General features: G+C 42.9%; 1 protein-coding gene and 1 non-coding gene across 8 annotated transcripts; both read right to left on the bottom strand.

Annotated features, from left to right (window-relative positions):
• Positions 1 to 157: 157 nt before the first annotated feature.
• On the bottom strand, positions 158 to 24,666 carry Hmox2 (heme oxygenase 2). 7 transcript variants are annotated; one of them, XM_058579473.1, is made up of 8 exons: positions 24,550 to 24,643; positions 23,034 to 23,177; positions 6,692 to 6,811; positions 5,185 to 5,306; positions 2,878 to 2,995; positions 2,020 to 2,511; positions 959 to 1,085; positions 158 to 871 (listed from the first exon to the last, which is right to left on the bottom strand). In XM_058579473.1, the coding sequence occupies exons 4-8, from the start codon at positions 5,268 to 5,270 to the stop codon at positions 744 to 746; spliced, it is 951 nt and encodes a 316-aa protein (XP_058435456.1). In that variant the 5' UTR covers positions 5,271 to 5,306; positions 6,692 to 6,811; positions 23,034 to 23,177; positions 24,550 to 24,643; the 3' UTR covers positions 158 to 743. The 7 variants fall into 7 exon arrangements, with proteins under 7 accessions (XP_058435456.1, XP_058435453.1, XP_058435461.1 ...); XM_058579470.1 differs by having other exon boundaries at positions 24,531 to 24,638; XM_058579478.1 differs by lacking the exon at positions 6,692 to 6,811 and having other exon boundaries at positions 24,531 to 24,638.
• LOC124093671 (U6 spliceosomal RNA) lies at positions 11,608 to 11,714 on the bottom strand. The gene has a single exon (XR_006852024.1). It is a non-coding gene; the product is annotated as a U6 spliceosomal RNA (small nuclear RNA).

The following is a 24,666-nucleotide window of genomic DNA, read 5'->3' as shown; positions in this document are numbered from 1 at the left end:
AGATGACCAACAGTGTCAGAGAAGTACATGAGGTCAGGAGAAGAATATAGTAGGTTTTCAGGACAAGAATGTCCACGTCCCCATATGGATACAATACCTATTTCCCAGTGGGTTATTAGGGTCTAGGAAATAGTTTTAGTGACCCCGTGCCAAGAAGGAAGAAACATACAGAGTGCATTTTATTGAATGCTATAGCATTTACACAGACCAGGGGAGGGAACAGCCCAGGCTTGCAAATCTTTGAGAGCTCTTGACTGAGAAGGAGCTCCCAGGGCCTCTGAGGTGGATAGGATCCTGGTTTCAGCCCACCCTCACCCCCAAGTCCCCAAGAGAAGCCAAGAAGTTGAGCAACACTGTTTAACCCCTCAACCCCACAGAACTCAGGCATACTGACTACTAGGGCTTACTCCCAACAGGGCAAGGACATATTTTCCCAAGTACTGTGAAGATAGAGAATGAAGGGAACACACCTAGGGCTCAGGGTGCAGAAGCCATGAAGCAGAGGTGGTTCTGGGTTTGCCCTACTGTGCCAGCTGCTGCCAGGGTGATATCCTGTATACTTGGTGTGCATCTGGCCTACAGAGAAGACGCTGTCAGGCAGAGCTAGCATCTAGCTTTTATTGGTTGCTTATTTTCTCAAACCCAGCATTTAAAAAAAGTCACCTGAGGCGGTAGTTTAGTGGGGTAGAATGGGGTAGGACAGAGGTCACTTGGGAGGACTCCAGCATGGCATGATGGGTCCTTCACATGTAGTACCAGGCCAAGAGTCCAGCAGCCAGGGCCACACCAGCAGCCAGAATGAACTGGAGACTGGGCTTCCTCAGCACAGTCATGGCTGTCCGGAAGGGGCAGCTGCTGCCCTCCAGGGCACCTGCATGTAGTGCAACAGGAGACAGGGCATCAGTGGGGGCCACTGACATGCCTGTCCCAGGAGGGAAGCATGGAATCCACAACCTACCTTTGTCTTGCTGAGCAGCATAGAAGGGGCATTTACGTACATCTCCCTTTCCGTCGTGCCCAGGGAGCCCATCCTCCAGGGTCTCTCTGGCCAAAGCAGAGCCAGCCTGGTCCAGTTCATTGAATATCTGAGGAGCACAGATAAACTGAGCCATCTTGGACTGTGCAGACTTTGCTTTTGGAGCTGATTTCCTCCCCACCTACCCCATCCCAAATGGAGGTGGAGCAGGTGCACTTACTCAGCAGTGCCAACTAGATAATCTAGCAGCCCCGGTAGGTGGCAATACTACTGTACTTCTCCCTAATGGGAATCTGGGAAGTGTGGCCACATTTGCTGGTGGCACCCCAAGGCCGCCAATCATGATGGGTCTTCCCTGGGCACTGATCAAAACATACCCCATGCCACCTGCCCCTGAGGACACTGAACAGCGAAACTACCAGGCCACCAGTACTTCCCCATTTCTAGCTGCTAGTCATTTTTTAGCAAGGAACAGCAAAATGGAAATGAGAAAAGCCCACAGTAGGACAGACCCATCCTGGGAGTCCACAGTAGAGGGCTTCTGGGGACTGTTCAGCCTGGCTGATACTGAGGAATGACCACCTGTGGCTGGGGGCAGAATTAATCCTCAAGAGCTCAGCCCTAACCAAAGGCTACTTGTAAATAGTTATTCCCCTTCTTGATCCTTGGTGATAATCTGTCTCGAGCTGAATTTATCAAGCAAGACTTTTCATAGCAGTCCTTGCTAAAAAAGAAGGAAATTATCTATTCCTCAATTCTGGCATTGGCATCCTATGGTGAGATGGAAGAAGACAGCCCTACTGTTTCAACACCCTCTTCATGCTGGGGCCTTGCCCTTCCCAACACTTACCCACAAACCTCTACCAAGCCAGGTCTCCATGCCAGAAGCTATCCACTGGGCCCATGCCCTTTGGTGACCAGTTTGGTTCCATTGCCTCTCTCCAGGGAAGATACTACAGTCTATCCTCTTGCCACTGATGCCCTCCCAGGAAGCACTGAATTTGCCCCCACTATCTAAGTGTAACCTATGCACCCAGTAGTACCTGCATGTTGTACTCAAAGGCCTTGTTGGCCTCCTCCACAATCCTCTCTTTGGTCTTCAAATTCAGGTCCAGGGCATTCATCCTGGACCGGTAGAACTGTTTGAACTGCTGGGCATTGTCCACATGCTCAAACAGGTAGAACTGGGTCCCTTCCCCTGTGCTGGGGAGTTTCAGTGCCCGCTGGGCCACCTTCTTCAGCACCTGGCCTCCTGAGAGGTCCCCCATGTAGCGGGTGTATGCATGGGCCACCAACAGCTCTGGCTCATTCTGCCCTATATAGTGGATCCGCTCTACATACTTCTGGGCAGCCTCAGAGCATTTCACCAGCTCCTCCCAGTTTTCACCAAAGAAGTACTCCATGTCCTTGGTCAGTGCCTCCTTCCGGTGCAGCTCCGTGGGGAAGTACAAGGGGGCAAAGGCTGGGTGGTCCTTATTGCGGTCCATTTCCTCCTCAAGGGCTGAGTATGTGAAGTAAAGTGCAGTTGTAGCCAGCTGTGGGGGTGACAGGAGACCACAGGAAAAAACTGCAGGCCAAACTGGCAACTCCCAAAGCAACACCCCTTTCTAGTCCCAACACCCAAATGTGACCTATTTTTATACAGTGAATTAGTTAATACACCCAGGAAGCTTTTGTGTTTCTAAAAGGAAAAATATGGTGAAGTCTTTGAAACACATACTTTTTGCTTCCTTTACATTACTATGTTATTCCATTTAAGCCAGGAAAACCACAGCTTAACACTAAGAAAGACTGAACATGGAAAAAGACCCAGGTATTCCCTCACACTAGTTCTGAGGGCACTCAAACCCATCCCCATAGGAAAGTCTGGAACCCAATCTTATTTGACTGAGGGCACAAACCTTAAACAGCTCCTTCTTAATGTTGCCTTTCAAGAAATCCTTGACAAACTGGGTGTTTTCTGCCCGGTCATGTGCTTCCTTGGTCCCTTCCTTGAGAAGCTCAGAGAGGTCAGCCATTCTGCAGAGATCAGATGTGTGTGTGAGAGCCCTTCCTAATTCCCCAGAAAAGATCACAGAAAAAAGTCCAGATCCCAGGGCAACTACTTGCTGAACTGTAGGCAGAGGCTGCTCCAACACTTCTGCATAAACAGCAGGGGTCACAGGGCAAGCAGACAGTCTGCTCAGGAAACATATAGGTAGACTGTGGCCTCCACAAGACTCTAGGTCTAAGTGTCTTATGCTAGGAACCACCCAAATGAATGACGTTTTGATTCTGTGGCCACCTAGTGTCCAAAGAAATTCACACCTCTTATCCCACCAGTTTGCTGGCTTCTCCAAGAACATGCTCCCCTGTGGAAATATGGATCTTCTGAGGCAGCCCTGCTGCCTTCCTACCACCATGTGTCCAGTCTCTTTAGGACTATATGTGGCTCCATGCATAGGAGGATGAGATGGAAACAACTGAGAGGCTGGGGCCAAGTGCTTGGATTTGTGTTTCTTAACAAAATCACACAGGAAAACCAGACACAGTGGCACATGCCTATAAGTCCAGCTCCTTGGGAGGCTAAGGCAGGAGAATCAAGTTTGAGGCAGCCCAGGCAACTTCGAAAAACCTTGTCTCAAAATAAAAAAGGGGACTGGGGATATAACTCAGTTGGTAAAGTGCTTGCCTAGCATGTGCAAGACGACCATGGGTTTAATCCCCAGCACCACAAAAAAAAAAAAAAAAAGATAGATAGATAGCAGCAGAGGACAAGGGATATAGTCCAGTGGTAAATACTTGTCTAGTAATTGAGAGGCTCTGGGTTCAATCCGGAGCACCACATACACATACATACAAATCACATAGTAGAAATTGTGCTGATAGATGACAAGGTAGAAAATATGACCATAAAGATGATGGCATCTGGGCAGGGCTCACATATTCATGTATTAGAGTGAGAAAAACTTGGCCTGGGGGCTGGGATTGTGGCTCAGTGGTAGAGCGCTTGCCTACCACTTGTGAGGCACTGGGTTTGATTCTCAGCACCACATTAAAGGTCCATCAACATCTTAAAAACAAAAAACAAACAAAAAGAAAAACTTGGCCTTACAATTTCAAAGCCAGCCCCAGCAACTTAGCAACTTAGCAACTAAAGCAACTTAGACTCGTTCTCTAAATAAAATACAAAAAAGGGCTGGGGATGTGACTAAATGGTTAAGCACCCCTGGGTTAAATTCCTGGATCCAAAAAGGGTGGGGATGGGCTGGGGATGTAGTTCAGTAGTAGGGTGCTTTCCTAACCTGTGAGGCCCTGGGTTCAATGCCTAATACTGGAGGGTTGGGGGAGCCAATGACAAGGCTCATCAGGGCTCTAACAAAGGGCTAAGAACAGTAAAGAGCAGAGCCCAGTAATTTAAGGCTCAGAAAGAACTTGTCCTAACAATAAGAAAAACCCTGCCTTAAAGAACAGTTAAGAGGTTCAAGTCCTAGGAGAGGAATACAAGTTCAGTAGAGTAGGCAAAGGGGACTGGAAACAGAAATGAATGTAACATAACTTTCCTAGGTACACACATGAATACTCACCACAGTGAATCTCACCATTATGTATATCCATAATTAATTAATTAAAAAAAACTATGGGTAAATGACAGAAAAATCAATAGAGGAAAAAAGTAAAGGGTGGGGAGAAACGAGAAGGAGAGGTACTGGGGTCAGAATTAGAACAAGCTATATTCCATGCTTGTAGAACTATAGTCAAAATGGATTCTAATGTCATGTATAACTAAAAAGAACCAATGGAGGCAGGGGTTGTGGCTCAATGGTACAGTGCTCACCTAGCACATGAAACACCAGGTTTGATCCTCAGCACCACATTAAAAAATGAAATAAAGATATTGCATGTCCACCTACAAACTAAAAAATAAATATTAAAAAAAAAAAAAAAGAACCAACGGAAAAAAGAAAGGAAAAACAGAGTCTGAATCCTAAATTTTAAGGAATGGAAGACACTGTAAAGGAGCCAGTTCTGCCTAATTACCCTTTCTCAGCCCAGATGAAGTGGCCAGGGACTTGGAGTCCTTCAATGCCAACCAGGCATCCCAGGATCCATAGCTCAGGACCCAATACCCCTCCCCAGTGCCTCCAGCAGACAGACAAATCCAGGTGTGTTGAACATGGAAGGTGGTGGGACCACCTGATCTGATGCTGCCAACCCCCAGTACTCACCTGGTATGGTTTTCCTTTTCTGGGGCCACAGAGTTCTTTTTCTCAGATTCATCTACTCCCTCAGAGGTCTCCACTTCTGCTGACATTGTTGCTGAGCGGTTCTTGATGCCCTGACAATGGTTCTGTAGAGACACAAGGAGTCAATTATTTAACATCCTTGGCAATCACTTCCCCAAATACCTGCCTTTTCTGCTCTTCTCTGAGGGAATGTAACTGAGAAAACACCCCTGTACCTCAGGGTTGTTTTCTTTACAATAAATCTGTGCTATTACTGAGACCATATATAAATATGGACAAATCTGAACATGGAAAGTAGATTAGGTAACAGCACTGTGTTGATATTGAATTTGTTCTGAGGAAATGCACAGAAGCATACCATCTACAAATTACTGTCAGAAGTTCCAGAAGAGGGTATAGCCATGCATCTATGTGGGGCAGGGAATTCAGGTCATTCCCAAGCAAGACAGCATATTAGGCAAAATGCAGACAGAGAATCTGAGTATACAAGAGTTCTTTGTGCTATTTTTATAATTTTTTGGTAAGAAATTAGATCAAAATAAAAAGCTACCAAAAAGCATAAAAGAAATACAACATCATTGATTTTTAAAAAATAAATTAAAAAGCTATAGCACAGGGCTGGGGATGTGGCTCAAGCGGTAGCGCGCTCGCCTGGCATGTGTGCGGCCCGGGTTCGATCCTCAGCACCACATACAAACAAAGATGTTGTGTCTGCCAAAAAAATAAATAAATAAATATTAAAAAAATAAAAAAAAAAAAAAAAAAAAAAAGCTATAGCACAGTGGCTCTCAGCTTGGCAAGCAACATAAGGCTTCCATGTCATCACAATACATCCTACATGAAGGTAGCTAGGTGGCCTTGTTCAGAGAATAGTAGGAGCAGGGTGTTAGACAGAATTTAGTTAAGTCAGGCTGTGCCCAACAGCCATACTGTATAGCAGAGCAGTTCACAAGGCACCCAATAAGCCCATATCCATTGCATTTGAGTCACCTAGTATGTAGATTTTCCCAGCCTACTCAGAACTCTGATTGGCTGAAAGAGATATTAGCCAATCGATTCCTTCACTGCTGCAGAGGCTGAACATTCATCAGTAAGGATATATATAGTCCCAGAACACGAAAAGCTCATCCTCAATCCCTGGAGGCTTCAACTCTAGCAGTGTGAAGGGCAGCCCACTCAGGAAACTTTACAGATGAACAACAGACCAACAACAGTAGCACCAACAATAACGTCACTCAAAGACAAAACGACCAACATTGGGGCCACCATGTCAGGCCTCCTCAGGCCACAATGGGCCAAGCAAAGAAAAAAAAAAATAACTTAGTTTTCTACTTCAACCAGTTATTTACTGAACATTTTCTACATGATCTACCCAGAAAGAGTGTCAAGAGGGACAAAGAAGTGTAAGAAATGGTCTTTTAAAATGGCCAAAGGCATAAAGAAGAGGAAAAAACCAAGCTGTCTTACCCCACAAGTTACTGGTACATACCCTCCCTGAGTTTCCTCCAGACACCTAATTACATTTTCTTTGTTATCTTTTGGGACATTACAATGCGTAATTTGCTCAGCACAATCTTTCAGAATTTTCTCTTGACTTCAGATTCAGCATCTATACAATGGAATTAATTAAAGAAAATTAAATGAGAACAATAGAAGCACAATGCCTGCTATATGGTAAGCACTCAGTGAATGTTACTGCTGATACCTGTGATTTTCTTTAGTTCTATTTATTCATTCACTTATTTTGTGGTGCTGAGAATCAAACCCAGGGTCTCATACATGTGAAGCAAGTAAGCTACATCTACAGCCCTACACTGAATTTTGACTGAAATTTAGTGATAGCCAAAAATGCTCAAAAAATAAATAGCAAAAAAGAAAATGGAACCGTCTCTTGAATCCAAAGTAGACACATCTTTCTGCATAATACTGATGAACTATATGGTGCACAGAATTGTCTAGAAAAATGAAAAGGGAGGCAGTTATCAAGTAAGGGGAATGATATGTGGAGAGGCCTCCTGGAGAAGGACCCCCAACAACAGAGTCTGCAGATCAAGGAATACTATGACAAACGCAGAAATGGGAAGGTTCACAGATGGAATGAGGCTATCCAGCTGTGTGTCCTTTTATGAAGGGACTGAGGCAGGCTTTTACCAGCTGCAGAACTTATTCTTCAGCCCCACACAAGTGCTTCTAAGAACTTTTCCACAATTTATCTTCTTGTATAGACTTCTTTTCCCCCCTAGTACTGGAGATGATGGAGTACTAGGGATTGAATCCAGAAGCCCTCTATTGCTGTGTCACACTCCCAGACCTTTTTGTTTTTAGCCAGGGTCTCCCTAAGTTGCTCAGGGTCTCACTAAATTGCCCAGGCTGGTCGCAAACTTGTGATCCTTCTGCCTCAGCCTCCCTGCCCCTCCTCAGTTGCAGGGATTACAGGCTTGTGTCGAACTCAGCTTACAGTACTAGGGGTTGAACCCACTGAACTACATTCCCAGCCCTTTTATTTAATTTTTTTTTTTTTTTTTTTTTGAGAGACGGGGTCACTAACTTGCCCAGGCTGGCCATGATCTCGGGATCCTCCTCCCTTAGCTTCCTGAGTAGCCAGGATTACAGGTGTGACTTAGACTTTTAAAAAAGAACAGCACACCCCTGGAGACTCTGAGAGCCAAGATGTGCCTCCAGCCACAGAGTACTCAGACAGCAGAGAGGCGAAGGGGGTGCTAGGATGGGAATGGTGGGCTGCCTAGAAGAGGGAGGGGCACAAAGGGTCCCAGGGCCTCTAAACAGCACTACCCTACTGAGAAAACAGCCAGGCACCAAGTACTGCAGATCCCAAGCTGCTTACAGTTGAAGCAAAGACAATAGCAAGTGCACAGATTACCAACTGTGGTAACTTAGGTAAGCTTCCTGCTATGTGTACCTAATTATGCCACACAACAGTGACTGTGTACATGATTAAATCTGATCATTAACTGTGTTTTATTCTCTGGGAGAATGTAGTCTCCTTGAACAACAAGGTCTTACTTAAAAATACAAAAGGGGAATGGTGGTGAATGCCTGCGGACTTAGCTCTTCAGGCTAAAGCAGGAGGATCACAAATTCAGGTTACTCTGGGCAACTTAGCAAAACCCTGCCTCAAAAAAATACAAGGGGCTAGGGGCTGGTGTTGTGGCCCAGCAGTAGTGTGCTCGTCTAGCATGTGTGAGGCCCTGGGTTCGATCCTCAGCACCACATAAAAATAAAAAACAAAATAAAGGTATTGTGTTCAACTACTTCTTAAAAAAAAAAAAAAAAATGTTTAAAAAAAATACAAGGGACTGGGATGTAGTTCAGTTGGTAGAACATTTGCCTTGCATGTGAGAGGCCCTGAGTTCAATCCTTAGTACCCCCCAAAAAAGGGAGAGGAGCTGGCTTCCATTGGTGCCCATTTTGGCATTTTCTTTTTCTGAGAAGCACTTTATTTGTGCCATTTACCCTCTTCAACCTCATGTCTACTTGCCAGCCCCAAATTCTGTCTACCCAGCCCACAAGAGTCTAAACTTTGGCCCCAGGGGCCAGACCACAGCTATCTTTTCCACTGCTGTAGCTCCAAAACCTGAAAAATGCTAGGTTCTAATAAATACTTGAGTAAAAAGAAAAAAATCCAAGTTAAAAAAAAAAGAAAAAGTCTCATGCATATCATCAATACAGGTTTAAAACATCAGCAATGGGCCAGGGGTATAGTACAGTGGTAGAGCACTTGCCTAGCATGCAGGAGGCCCTGGTTTTGATTCTCAGCACCACAAACAAAAAAACAATAACAAAAAGTAATCTGCTCTCCACTACTGGTTAGCATATTCAACCCTGGGTGGTACCACCAGGGCAGGCAGCCTGTGACCATGGCCCTGTGGCTGTTCACTCTTTCTCAAGGGAGTGGCCATGTCGTGTGTCACTAAGAGGCTACCTCGCAACATTGGAAACAGAATTATCTTCAATCTCTGAAAAGATACATGTCCAAACTCAGTCTGGCCCAGTTCTTCACTTGAATCCTTTTTTCTTTGCAAGAACCACTGGAATTCGTAGAAAATTGGGAGCCAAATTATAAATGTAGGGCTTTTTTTTTTTTTTTTGCATTGGTGGGGGTGGCACACAATGGGGATTAACCTAGGGGTAATTTACCACTGTGCTTTGTTCCCAGCCCTTATTATTTTTTGAGTCAGAGTCTTACTAAGTTGCATAAATCCTCACTAAGTTGCTGAGACTGGCCTTGAACTTGCAATTCTCCTGTCTTAGCCTCCAGAGCTGCTGAGATTACAGGTGTGTGCTATGGCCCAGCTATACTTCAATCTCTCTTATCAACAAGAAGTTACCCAAAAACACACTTCAAAAACAAAAGAATAAATTCCACTCTGGAAAATACACCTTGAGAAATATTCATATAATCTGTATCAAAATAGTAACAGCCACACTCTTATGTTAGAAAACAAATCATATGGTCTAATGGCAAAGGCTTGGATGCTCAAAGGGCAATAAGTAAGCAAGGGAATGCTAGCACAGCCCTGACCAGTTGACAAGTCAGGAACTAGTTGCATTCACCCAGGGAAAAGCATATATAAACTTATTTTTTAAAAATCCAAAACAATGACTAAAATTGTGTACAAAAGTACAATATATAAACCAGTATAGTGGCAGGAAGCTGCCAGCCCCAGCAACTTAGAGAGGCCTTAGGCAACTTAGTGAAACCCTATGTTAAGATAAAAAACAAAAAGAACTGGGGATGTAGCTCAGTGGTAGAGTACCCTTGAGTTCAATTCCCAGGGCCACTAGGAAAAAAATATATATATTAGGTAAGTATGGAATTAGGAAAGCTATAAGATCTTTTTTCTTTTTGTTGGGCTTCTTAGCCAACTGGCTGCTGCTTTTATATAAAGTAACCCGATTTTTTTTGAAAGAATAGGGGAAATAGGGAGGAAAGGGAACAAAACTATAGGGAATGAAAGGGAAGTGAGCCCAGAAAAGAACTGTCCAAGCAAACCAGCTAAGGTCTGTCCTGCACTAACTAATCAACAGGAAGTCAACCCTGAACCCCCCTTTGATATTACAAATGGCAGAAAGGTCACTCTGCCCTCTTTCCCATTTCAGAAAATCATGATCCTCTGTAAAATTTACCTCCTCTACTCCATATTTATCTATATAATCCTAGCTATTTGCTTGGACAGCTAATTCTCATTCTAACACCTATTCTGACCAAAGCGGCAAGTTCCTATCATGGTGAGTTCCTGTTAGACCAGCCCAGCAGATGCAGAATACTCATATCAAAGCCTTTACTCCTGGTAAATTCCAATCTCAGGGCACTAGGGCTTCTGAAGCCACACATACATTGTTTGAAGAATCCTCCTTCCTGGAGTTGCAAGTCCAGCAAATTTCACAAGGTCAAGTAGCTCAAGGCACAGCAGCCAGGCAGAAATAATCTAAGGAGCATGTTATGATTCATTTCCCATCTAGAGATCCAAGAAGCACAATAAACACTTCTTTTTCTTTGCCCTGGAGAAACTGCAACTGAAGGGAACAGGTTCTGAGCTCAGCCAGAACAGAAGGAAAGGGATGGCAGGGTGACCTGCTCCCTGGAGTTCTAGAACAATGCTGGCAAGCCTCTGACTCACAGGATACTGACAACAATGACCAGCTGATGCTCATGACATGCACAAAGGGAGGCTAAGTGGCTGCTCAGAGACTTCTGCTACTGGTTCCCTTCTTGTGGAATGGCTTACAGCAAAACGTCAGGATTCATACCATCGCACTGGTGGGAGTCCCTTGTCTGCTTCCTAGAAGGGTGTCTACAGCTCAGAGTTCCTATACAAAATTGGCACCATATCACTACATGATATGAATATCATCCTGTTTCCTCAGTTAAACTAGAAACTTCCTAAAAAACAGATCAAGATTTTCCTCAGGGGTTGGGGATGTGGCTCAAGCGGTAGCGCGCTCGCCTGGCGTGCGTGCGGCCTGGGTTCGATCCTCAGCACCACATACAAAGATGTTGTGTCCACCGAAAACTAGAAAATAAATATTAAAAAAATTCTCTCTCTCTTTAAAAAAAAAAAAAAAAAGATTTTTCTCAGACTCAAATTTGTCCAGCACCACAGGGAGCCTCCAACTTGAGTTATCTGTTGCAATGCACAAACAGAATGTCTAAAGAGACTAGCTAAATGAAAGTTTTATGTTGTAACAACCAATAACTCTTTTTGGTTTTGGTAGTGCTAGGGATTGAACCCAGGTATCCTGCATGCTAGGCAAGCACTCTAATCACTAAATTGCACCTCCAGGTTTTTTGTTTGTTTGCATGGGTTTTTTTTGGGTAGTTTTATTTAAGCACACACACACACAAAAATGCACATGAATTGTCTATTCATTTTCTTCACTGTGCAAAATATAAAATGGTTCATGAATGTGTGTCATCCTTGTGCAGGGGCCATGCTAATCTTCTCTGTATTTCTCTAATTTTTTAGTATATGTCCTGCTGAAGCAAGCACCTTCCAGTCTTTCTTATTTCATTTTGAGGTAGGGTCTCCCTAAGTTGTGAAGCTGGCCTCTAACTTTTTGATTCTACTGAGTAGCAGCTGTGTGCCACTGCACCCAGCTTATATTATTTCTTTACGGTAAAAACAAAAACTCTACTTTTAATTTTTTAATAATTTTGAAATACACATTAAACTATAGTCACCTTGTTGTGCAATAGATTCCCAGACTTAATCTTCCTAACCAAAATTTCTACTCTTTGACCAACATTTTGTCATTCTTCTTTTTTGCGGGGGTGGGGTGGGGGGTAGGGTTACCAGGGATTGAATTCAGGGGCACATGCCCACTGAACCACATCCATAGCCCTATTTTGTATTTTATTTAGAGACAGGATCTCACTGAGTTGCTTAGCACCTCACTTTTGCTGGGGCTGGCTTTGAACTCGTGATCCTCCTGCCTTGGCCTCCTGGGCCACTGGGATTACAGGCGTGCGCCACCTCATCCAGCAACGTTTTGTCTATCTTTTTCCATCTCCCCACCTGGTGACCACCTTTCTCCTCTTTACTTCTATGAGTCTGACTTTTTTTTTTTTTTTTTACAATTCAGGTGTAAGTGGGATCAGGAAGTTGTTTTGTGGCTTGCTAATTTCACTTAGCTTTATGTCCTCTATAGATTCATCCATGTTGCTGTAAATGACAAAATATTATTCTTTTTTAAAGCTGAATAGAACTGCCTGGTGCATGCACCTCCCATTTTATTTTTATCCATTTATCAGCTGAGAGAGAGAGAGAGAGAGAGAGAAAGCGCGAGCCTTCTTACTACAAATGAAATAAAATAAATACAAGATTCACCCCTGTGTGCAAGGAATGGTTCTTGGAACTAAAAAGACAAAGACATTTTAGTCTCATAAGAGGTATAAGGCTGAGAACAGTGGCACATGCCTGTGGTTCAAGCTACCCAGGAGGCTGAGATAAGAGGATTGTAACTTTGAGGCCAGCCTGGGCAACTTCGCAAGACCCTGTATCAAAATATCAAAATTATAAACAAATAAACAAGTGAAAAGGAAATAAAAATAATCAAAATGAAAATATAAAAAGGACTGGGGATATAGCTCAGTGACGGAGTGTCCCCACTTGCAATACCCAGACCTGCAAGGGGGGAAAATGCTTCTGCTGAATTTTCTTTTTTTTTTTTTTTTTAGAGAGAGAGAGAGAGAGAGAGAAAATTTTTTAATATTTATTTTTTAGTTTTCGGCGGACACAACATGTTTATTTGTATGTGGTGCTGAGGATCACACCTAGGCTGCTTGAGCCACATCCCCAGCCCTTCTGCTGAATTCTCATTGTGCAGAACCTAGATGGGCAGTCAGCTCCCAGGTACTTTTCTCTCTACAACCAATTTTAAGCATTAGAAGCTATTCCTTCTGGGCAGAAGGCAAAAGGGGTTGAGGCAGAAGATAGCACCGACTACTAGTGCGATAGACCTGGGTACTATTAAGAACTAAGATCAAGGGTTGGGGTTGTGGCTCAGTGATACAGTGCTTGCCAAGCACGTGTGAGGCACTTGGTTTGATTCTCAGCACTATAGATATTGCATCCATCTAAACTAAAAAAAAAAAAAGAGAGAGAGAGAGAGAGAGAGAAAACACTAAGACCAAGAAAATTAACAGAGCTAAAGTCTCTCAGAAGTGAAAAGTCAAGTTGGCATTAAACCTGAGTCATTTTAAATGCAAGGTGATTCCTCCTGTCTCCAACAAATTCTTACTGGTTCATGCACTGAAATTAGTGGGGTGTCACCACAGAATACTAGCCACATGGAAACTACAGGCTTTGGAAGCTCCCTCACCACACTGCATTTATTCTCACAGTGTAGGAATTTAACCAGGGCATGTGATTTATTGTTTTAGTATGAAAAGTAAGAATAGTCCTGTCATTTCTAAGAAATAAGTGCTTAGGCTCCATTTAAAGAATCATAGCTGGTCTGGAGCTCAGTGGTAGGGTGCTTGCCTAGCATGTGCAAGGCCCTGGGTTCAATACCCAGCATGCAAAATTAATTTATTAATTAAGATTCAGAGCAAATTCTTCCTGTCCTCAAAAGACTTACCTTGGCTCACTCAGATTACACTGAGAAGATTGTTCTCTGGTGAGGTTTACTTTTATTAACTGATAGGGCAGCCCAAGACTGATCCCAAGGGGGAAGATGCAACAAGCCAGCACTCAGTGCTAGAAAGAGGCAGTTAAGCCTCCCAGACCTTGATGGACAATGAAGCCAGGGGCTCTGGGACAGGGCACCAACAGGGAGTCACAATAGGGTCTGCATATCTCTATAGCACCCATCACCAGAGTAACTACAGAGAAATAGAAGATCTGGCTTTAAGAATGTGGAATTATATCATTCCTGTGTCTTTCTGCCTCTGAAAATGTATGTTGCCCTGGAAATAGTTGTGATAGAAATATGTTAATAGAAACTTCCTTTAAGATTAGCAATACAGGACAAAGTTTTGGTCAACTAAATGAGGTGGCTCCAATTTCTCGCTTTGGCGCTGTAAGGGATCTTTTACATGTTTCCACAGACCTACAGAGTTAGGTATTATTCCCATGTTTCTTCACAGTAATTGTTCAGAATCTGGTGATGAGGAGTAGGTACAAGGATTCCTAGACCAAGGACCAATAACTTCAAATAATTGGCATGTCCAACATAGACCTGTGTCTGTGTTGGCAGGGGACCGAGATATCAGCTACTGGACTTTCCCAGTTCAAGACAGAGTAGTCCTTTCCCAGCACTACTAGCAGGCACTGCCCATACCTGAAGAGCACTGAGGGAAATACAGCAGTCAGTTTGCTCCCATTTTACCTTCTGATTCCTTATCTTAATAAACAGGTATCCACAATTCCTAGGAATGGGGGATCCCCAACTGTTTTCCTCCCTCAGAAGATAGGCCCTGATTTATACATGAATGACAACGTCCCATAGAAACAGCCAGGTCCTGGAGCATAGAAAAAAATGTTCTATAGGAGACCTGGAATTACCAACAGTTAGCTATAACAGCAGTCCTTTCTTCTACTCTAAAAAGCCTCTCAGAGTGAGAGTAGGCACACAAGGATAATTGCTAAGCCAATTAGAGTTCTTTTTAAAGAGAAAGCATTTATAAACTTCACTGTTAATAACAAATTACATGTGACACATCTCATAATTATACTTAAAAGGCAGAAAATCAAAGTGACACAGTGATTACTTAGCAAAAAGACTTTCCACTAACTTTCTAAGAAAGCTTTCTAGATGCTCCAGCTCCTTTCTGAAGTCCTCTAGGAGAAGAGGTACTGTTTCATTCACATGAGAAACTTCCACACACATAGACTTGTGTCTGTGTTGGCAGGGGACCAAGATATCAGCTACTGGACTTTCCCAGTGCAAGACAGAGTAGTTCTTTACTTCCTCACCAATAGGAGAAAAAAAAAGGAAATTCCCACGACATGGCTTCCCCATCCCAATGGTCACTTAGCACTAACTGTATGAATGCCACATGTGGCTATTAATTTAGATACATATTTAAATATTTGTATTATACATCCTACATCATGAGACTGAATCCCTCCATCTGAAAGCTTCTAGAAGATGGGTTCAACAAGTCTAATAGCAGGCATTTGTACAGAAATTCTTTCTGTACAGCACAATACTAACATGTTATTATAACACACAAGAACTGAATCATGTATTGAGTTGTGATATCTTTAGAGCCTGACAAGTGGTGGGCACCAAACCAAAGTTAACTGAGCTGAGCCAGCCAAGAGAACTCTTCCAATCACACCGAGACCAAGAGGCAGCACACAGACATGGTTAAGGCACAGGTTCCTGACATGTGCAACTGAGAGCAAACCATGTACCAGGGTGGCCTTGGACCTCTTACTTAATTTCTCAGATTTCTTTTCTTTGTAATAACAATTCTGAACGTAGTTATGAAAATTAAATAAATGCATAGTTCCTGGCTTTACATATTTCTTTCTTTTCTTTTTTTTTTTTTGGGGGGGGGATACTGGGGATTAAATTCAGGGGCGCTTAAACGCTAAGTCACATCCCCCTTTTTATATTTTATTTAGAGACAGGATCTTACTAAGTTACTTAGGGCCTCACTAAGTTTCTGAAACTGGCTTTGAACTCATGATCATACTGCCTCAGCCTCCTGAGCCACTGGGATTACAGGTGTGTGCCTCCACACAGGGCCTGATTTCTAAGAATGTTAGTAGGTGGGGCAACATGGCACTGCCCACAGGGACAATGAAAAGGGTCACAGTGCCTTCCAGGGGATAGTCCTCATTTGTGTTGGGATCACTAGAAGTTAAACCTATGATTACTGATTTATTGATGAGATAGAACTTAAAACTGGAGAAACCAATCATTTATCAGTCTGGTGTCTGACTGAAAGTAAGCCAAGAATTATAAGATTTAGTTCTGCTTCTCAGGTCTTAGTTCTTGCTGCTACATAGCTGTAGGCCTTCCTGGAACTCCAATGAGTTCATTCTCAGCCAGCAGGAGGGAGAGCAGAAAAGTTCTGACTCTCCCTTATTTCAGTTAGAGTAACTCCTATATTCCTTGCTGTATTTTCTCAAAAGAAAGAAAGGGGAAAAAAAAAAAAAAAGCTTGTGTTGATACTAAAAATAAATTCTAGAAAACAATATCAGGGATAATCTTGGTGGTTTGATATTATATTGAGAGCTACCAAAGTAAGCCTTTCATGACCTATTGTAGCACTTATATCCTGTTATACTTCTTTGTTTACATGTTTGTTTTCCAGATTACAGCTCATTCATCTGAGTCTCCTATCACCCACACAGAGCACATAGCTAGTCAGAGTTTCCTAAGTGAATAAGTGAGTTCGAGAATGCTAAGTATTATCAAAAATGAGGCACTCTCACAGAGCTGATGACAGCAAACAATTAAAGATGAATCCCAGAAATAAAGAAAACAGCTGGCTAGCGAGCAAGCATTTCCCTGAGCAGCATTTATGGCAAAAATTTCTACAGAAGAAACGTGAATGGATGGTGGGGGATAAAAATGGCTTTGTAGCCAAGCATGGTGGTGCTTGCCTGTAATCCCAGGGGCTCAAGAGGCTAAAGCAGGAGAATCACAAATTCAAAGCTAGCATAGCAATTTAGTGAGGATCTAAGCAATTTAGTGAGACCTTAACTCTTAAATAATATTAAAATAGGGCTGGGGTATGGCTCAGTAATTAAGTGCCCCTGGGTTCAATCCTGGGGGAAACACACACACACACACATACACACAAAATCAAAAACAAACAAAAAAGAATGAGCTTGTAGGGCCAGAAGTGAAACATGCCTATAATCTCAAGCTGCTCAGAAGTTTGAAGGAGAAGGATCACAAATTCAAGGTCAGCCTAGTCAATTTAGCAACATTTGAAAAGGAAGCAGCTCAGTGGTAGAGTACTTGCCTAGTATGTACCAGGTCCTGCATTTAATCCCCAGTTCTGCAATAAACAATAAATACATGGTCTTATGGGTGAATCAAACATGTGGTTCTCTGTGCTTGAATTCATTGTTTCATATTTGAAGGAGAAATATTCCATTAATTGATTTTAAACCAGATTCCACACATAAGGCAGAGCACGTTTCAGATTTTGTTTTAAGGTCTCTGAAAGCCGATTAGTAGGAGGACACTATACTACCTTTTTTGTTTGTACTAGGCAGTGAACCTAAGAGCACTCTATCATTAAACTATATTCCTAGCCCCCATCTTTTTTTTTTTTTTTTTGCAGTGGGGGTGGGAGCAGTATCAGAAATTGGATTTAATTCCCAAGAGTATAATGTTTTATAACTATAATTAATTATAATTTTTATAATTCCCAAGAATTCAATTCCTAAAAATTACCCCAAATTGGGGTAATTAAATTGGGAATTAAATGTAACTTAATGTGCTTGTTGGGACTGGGGATGTGGCTCAAGCGGTAGCGCGCTCGCCTGGCATGCGTGCGGCCCGGGTTCGATCCTCAGCACCACATACAAATAAAGATGTTGTGTTCGCCGAAAACTAAAAAATAAATATTAAAAATTTTCTCTATCTTTCTATCTCTCTCGCTCTCTCTTTAAAAAAAAAAAAAAAAAAAAAGATGGGGAGGGCAACTATCCAATAGCTCATACACCAGGAAAAGTAGAGAAGCAGGCTCTCCAGGGTGGTAAGAGGTATTACTCAAGCCTTTTATCAGACAAAATGCTAGGGCTGGGGATGTGGCTCAAGCGGTAGCGCGCTCGCCTGGCATGCCTGCGGCCCGGGTTCGATCCTCAGCACCACGTACAAACAAAGATGTTGTGTCTGCCGAAAAACTAAAAATAAATAAATAAATTTAAAAAAAAAAAATGCTATACAGAAGGCCAATACATAAAGCAAATAAAGGGAAGCTTACAACACAGCAAAGGAAACAATTAGGAATGTGACAAGAGAATCCACAGAATAGGAGAAAATCTTTGCTAGCTGCTCTTTTGACAGAAGATTAATATCTACACTACATAAAGAACTCAAAAAAATTTACACCAGCCAGGCATGGTGGCACACACCTGTAATCCCAGCAGCTTGGGAGGCTGAGACTAGAGGATTGTGAGTTCAAAACCAGTCACAGCAATGGCGAGGCACTAAGCAACTCAGTGTGGCCCTGTCTCTAAATATAACACAAAACTGGGCTGGGGATGTGGCTCTGAGTGCCCCTGATTCAATACCTAGTATCCCCACAAAGAGTACACCAAAAAAATCAAATAAACCAATTAATAAATGAGCAAATGAATTCAAAGACACTTCTAAAAAAAAGAAGAAATGCAAATGGTTAATACATGAAAAAATGTTCAACATCTTTAGCAATTAAGGAAATGCAAATCAAAACTCCTGAGATTTCATCTTATACTAGTCAGAATGGCAGTCATCAAGAATATAAATAAGGGCTTGGGATGTGGCTCAAACGGTAGCGCGCTCGCCTGGCATGCGTGCGGTCCGGGTTCGATCCTCAGCACCACATACAAACAAAGATGTTGTGTCCGCCGAAAACTAAAAAATAAATATTAAAAAAAATTCTCTCTCTCTCTCTCTAAAAAAAAAAAGAATATAAATAATAAGATGGGGTTGGGGCTGTAGAACACTCGCCTAGCACATGTGAGGCCCTGGGTTCCATCCTCAGCACCACATAAAAATAAATAAAGGTATAAAAAAAAAGAATATAAATAATAGCAAATGCTAGAAAAGATGTAGAGAAAAAGGAATACTTTTACACTGTTGGTGGGACTGTAAATTAGTATAACCACTATGGAAATCAATACGGAAGCTCCTCAAAAGACTAGGCATGGAGTGGGGCTGGGGATATGGCTCAGTGGTAGGGCACTTGCCTAACATGCTCAAAGTCCTGGGTTCAGTCCCCAGCACTACCAAAAAAAAAAAAAAAAAAAAAGACTAGGCATGGATATATCAGATATACCACTCCTCAGTTTTATCATAAAGAATTTTTTTTTAAATATCATTTTTAGTTGTAGATAGGCACAATACTTTTATTTTATTTATTTTTATGTGGTGCTGAGGATTGAACCTAGTACCTCACACGTGCTAGGCAAATGCTCTACCACTGAGCTACAACCCCAGCCCCAAGAATTTTTTTTTAATATTTGTTTTTTAGGTGTAGATGAACACAACACAATGCCTATATTTTTATGTGGTGCTAAGGATCGAACCCAGGTCCCGCCTGTGCTAGGTGAGCGCTATACCGCTCAGCCACAATCCCAGCCCCTACCATACAGAATAAAAGTCATCATATACTACAGTAATACATGATACCCATGTTTATAGCAGCAAAATTCACAACAGTCAATTCACAACCAGACTAAGTGTCCATCAATGGACGAATGGATAAAGAGAATGTGATATATATATATATATAAAAATACATACACTGGAGTTTTAATCGGCCATGAAGAAAAATGAAATTATATTAATAAGTCAAACTCAGAGGGTCAAGAGTTGTATGTTTTTTCTTATATGGGAAGCTGGAGAGGAAAAAGAAAAACAAAGGGGGGGGGGAATATCCTAAAACTCAAAGGGAGATAAGTAGAGGAAAGGGACCAAGTGGTAAAAGGCAAAGAGGGAGGGGGAAAATCCTGCGGAGTGATATGAGTGATATCGGCCAAATTATATTGTTATATTCTGTGCATGTATAAATATGTAACAACAAATCCCATTAATATGTACAACTATAATAATGTATCAATTTTAAAAAATAAGGGGAAAAAAAGTGGCGTTTCCACTGTTAGAAAAGGGAGGCTTAGCAGCTCAGCTCCTCCAGGCCGCTCAGGACCACTGAGTTTGGCCTACCTTTGCTTAGTTATGGTATAGGGGAGACGGTTACCCTTTGCCATTTCATATGCCAAGTGACCAGCACCTCTAGGCAGGGCCTCTTAGCCCAATATGTCCTAAAAAAAAAAAGTAGCCGTGGGAAGCTGAATAGCCACTATTCCCAGGCCTGGGCTCAGGGTACTCCCTACTCTTTCACACCTCATTTCCAATAACCCAACAGTTCCTTCAAATCTTCATGCCCTTCCAGAAAGCAGGTGGTCTGTCTTCAACTCACTTGTACTTACTTCTAACCCTGAGTTTTGATTCTAATCAGCTGCAATGGATTATATAAGATCCCTGAGGGGCTGGGAATGTGGCTCAAGCAGTAGTGTGCTCGTCTAGCATGTGCGGGGCGCTGGGTTCGATCCTCAGCACCACATAAAAATAAAAATAAAGATGTTGTGTCCACCAAAAACTAAAAAATGAATATTAAAAAAAAAAAAAAAAGATCCCTGAGGTCAGACCATGAGCCTTAAACATCTCTGCCTCACTCACACTAGCCAAGGAGGGTGCTGTAGCCTCAGACTGTGCCTCATTTCCTGGGAACCAGATTAGACCACTAGGAATATGCGGGAACATGCTGTCCCTTGGACAAGTACTCATGTACATCCCATAATAGCTGGTGTTCTGCGAAAGGCTGTTTATTTACAAAGGAATGTCCTTGAGTCTGTCTCTAGTCTTCCACCTAAATAACTGCTCATCTGAAGATACACAGTTGCACACTCCTGAAGATGAGGCCAAAGGTATTTGCCAGAATAATCCTTAAGACATTTTTGGTTGCATAATTCTTTGAGAATCAGATGAAGGCATGAGATCCTCATTCCAGGATAATCACATTTAAAAATTGTTGGCTGTCCCATTCACGAGCAACTGTAGGACCCCAAGGTTCATCTGTGGACCCCAAATTTCAGATTAATAATCCCTATTCTAGACAGGAACGGTGGCACATGCTTGTAATCCCAGCAACTCAGGAGACTAAAGCAGGAGGATCACAAACTTGAGGTCAGCCTCAGCAACTTAGCAAGACCTGCCTCAAAATTTAAAAATTTAGAAAAAAAGGTGGAGATACAGCTCAGTGGTAAAGCACCTCTGGATTCATTCCCCAATATTATTATAATCACCATTATCATCAACATTTGTAAATAGATGAAATGTTGGTAAACCAATACTGTTTTCCAGTACAATGTGAAATTTATTAGAAATGTAAAAAGAAATTTTCAAAGAAACTCAGCTGCATTCACTAATTGACTATAAAATGTATAGTACAGGAATCAACATTTGGGGACTGGGGTTGTAGCTCAGTGGTACAGCACTTGCCTAGCACATGTGAGGCACTGGGTTCGATCCTCAGCACCACATAAAAATAAATAAAGATACTGTGTCCATCTACAACTAAAAAACATTTTTTTTAAATCAACAACTTGTGTAAAATAAATAAAGGCAATACTGTAAAGATAATGCTAAAGAGGAACAGAGTAGAGCAGTCAAACAAGTGAAATTTCTTTCAGTATATAATACTGCCATACAAGCAATTTTATATTAAGGGTTCTAATTAACAATCTCTCTCTCTTTGTTGCTGCAAAGAGTTGGCACTGTTTCTAGAAGTTCAAAATGTATTCATATACAGAAACAGTGCCTACTCTTGGCAGGGCATGGTGGCGCACATCTGTAATCTCAATGACTCTGGAGGGTGAAACAGGAGGATTCCAAGTTCAAGGCCAGCCTCAGCAATTAATAGAGGTCCTAAGCACTAAGTAAGACGCTGTCTGAAAATAAAAAATAAAAAAGGATGGTGATGTGGCTCAGTGCCCCTGGGTTCATCCCCAGTACTTAAAAAAAAAAAAAAAAAAAATGGTTTCATCTTTTTCATCTTGTTTTTACAAACACAAGTCAACTAGACATAATAATTAAAAAGCAGGTAATTGGGGGCTGTGGCTGTGGCTAGGTGGTAGCGCACTTGCCTGGCATGTGTGAGGCACTGGGTTTGATCCTCAGCACCACATATAAACAAATAAATAAAGATCTAACAACAATTAATTTTTTTTTTAAAAAAAAGAAGGTAATTGGTGGCAGCACACACCAGTAATCTCAGAGGCTTTGGAGGCTGAAACAGGAAGATCACCAGGGATCACCAGTTCAAGGCCAGCCTCAGCAATTTAGCAAGGCACTAAGCAATTCACCAAGACCCTGTCTCTAAATAAAATATTTTAAAAGGACTGGGGATATGGGTCAGTGGTTAAGTTCCCTTGGGTCCAATCCTCGGTACCAAAAAACCCAAGAAATTTAAAAATCAATGTAGACCCAGCACAGCTGTACGGTATTGCGATTTTCAATAGACTTGAGTGAGCTAAAGTAATGAATACTGTGCTTTCTGTAACTCATCTCATTGTCATTTCTAGAGTAGCTCATATCCTGACTCTGGTGCCAATACACCTCAAAAAAAGGAAATCAGGTCAGACAATGAAGGAATCACAGGATTTCCCTCTTCACATCCCCAGTTGGATTAGGTCATACAATGAACATGAATTTCCAAAACCTACAAATTCCCACACCCTCACCAGGGTTTTGGCTTAGAAACTGTATTTGAAAACTTCCAATTTCACCAAAAAAACATGTAAATGCCCTATTGAACTGTGAATTTCTGGTAATTGAAGATTATGTCTTGTGATGTTTCTTGGGAAAAAAAAAAAACTAGTTAGTAGACTTCTCCCCCTTCCCAAAGAAAGTAAATATTTTAATAAGAAAAACTGTAATCAAAGCACACTGGTTAGGGCTGGGGTTGTTGGTCAGTGGTAGAGCGCCTGCCTAGCATGTATGAGGCATTGGGTTCAATCCTCAGCACCACATAAAAACAAATAAATAAAATAAAGGTATTGTGTCCAACTACAAGTAAAAAAACATTACACACACACACACACACACACGTGACAGCTGGGTGCGGTGGCACACACCTGTAATCCCAGTTGACCTTGGAGGCTGAGGAAAGACGGCAAGTTTGAGGTCAGCCTGGGCAATTTAGTGAAACCTTGTCTCAAAAATAAAAGAGGTGGAGATGTAGCTCAGTGGTAGAACTCCCCTGGGTTATATCCCCAGTACTGCAAAAACAAACAAAACACACACACTGGTTAAGGCTGAGGGTTTAGCTTTGTGGTAGAGTGCATGCTTAGCATGCACAAAGCCCTGAGTTCAATCCCCTTTATTAAAATATATATATATATATTTTTTTTTTTTTTTTTTTTTTTTACACTGGTTAACTAACACCATACCAGAAACTCAAAAGCACAAAGCCAGTAAGCTCGGGAGACTGAATACAGGAGGATCAAAAATTTGAGGCCAGCCCCAGCAATTTAATGAAGACCTAAGCACTTATTGAGAGCCTCTTTCAAAAAATAAAAGGGCTGGGAATGTAGCGCCCTTCTGTTCAATCCCCTATACCAAAAAGGAAAAAAATAACAACAATGGAAAAACCCAGTAAGCTCATTTCCTTCTACTTGACAGGACAGTTTAAGGGAAGACCGCTTAAAATAATCCATTCCTAGTCTCGAAAACTTCACTTAATAGAGTACACAATATCTGGAGGCCAACTACCAGGTTCAAGATCATCTGTCCTTGTCTTCCTCGAGTGGGATGCAGGTCAAGTTACTTCACTGCGAATCTCTCCTTGAACCCATTTTGCAAGATGAAAACTATTATTTCACAAGGTTTTGGAAGGGGCTGACAGCAAGGGAACTTGCTCACCTGGAGAGCATCACACAGTGTTTCTTTGCATCACACTCTGCCTGTTGTGGTTTACAGCGCCATCAGATAATACAGCAAGGATGAAGAGCCAAGGGCCACAACGACCGGCCCAGCAGAACTCATTTAAATTTAAATGCATGACACAGACAGGCCTTGTGCAAAGAAGGTGCAAGGCACTGCTGGCAGTTTTTACTGGGCAATTAAGACACCCAGAGTGCCGTGCTTAGGAGGTGACAGGTGAATTGCCCGTCCAGACCAACCGGCTGCTCCTCCCAGTCCTGCACTCCGCACCGAGGCTGCCCGGGTCGCAGAGAAGCCCAGACAGCGGTCCACTGGGCACCTCCCGCCCAGGCAAGGCGCGAGAAGGCAGGACAGCGCCAGCGCCACGGTCGACCTCCAGCGAGGCCGCCGGCCGCGACCCCGAGGTCACCTCGCCAAGCACGCCCGTGATACCAACAGGGGCTGGGCGCCGCCCACACGTCGTCCAGATTCAGCGTCCAGGGCTTCGGCGTCCCTTACCACGGCCCACGGCCCGCCTCGGCCGCCTGCGCCCCGCTCCTAGCCGTCCCCCGCGCGGTGTAGCCCCAGGCCGGCACTGGGACGGAGCCCCTGACCGCACTCATGACGGCCCGGGCGAACTCCGGTCTCGCCGAGGGGGCGGCGCGGCCCGAGGGGTGGGAGGAAGACCGGGGACGGCGCGGGCCACTCACCTGCTGCGGGTCTACTCACCCCGAGCGTCCGCTCGTCAGCTCGCCTGCCAGCTACTCCCTCAGGCTACGCCGCCGCCGCCGCCGCCGCCGCAGCCAAGCGGGCGGGCGCGAGGACGGCGCGACGTGTGCACGTCGC

This window comes from Marmota monax, unplaced genomic scaffold (assembly GCF_021218885.2).
Source record: "Marmota monax isolate L192 unplaced genomic scaffold, Marmota_monax_Labrador192_F-V1.1 WCK01_AAM20220418_F8-fsc00035, whole genome shotgun sequence".
NCBI classification, from domain to species: domain Eukaryota; kingdom Metazoa; phylum Chordata; class Mammalia; order Rodentia; family Sciuridae; genus Marmota; species Marmota monax.
The sequence above is the reverse complement of the archived record's forward strand: the minus strand, read 5'-3'. Positions and strand labels throughout refer to the sequence as shown.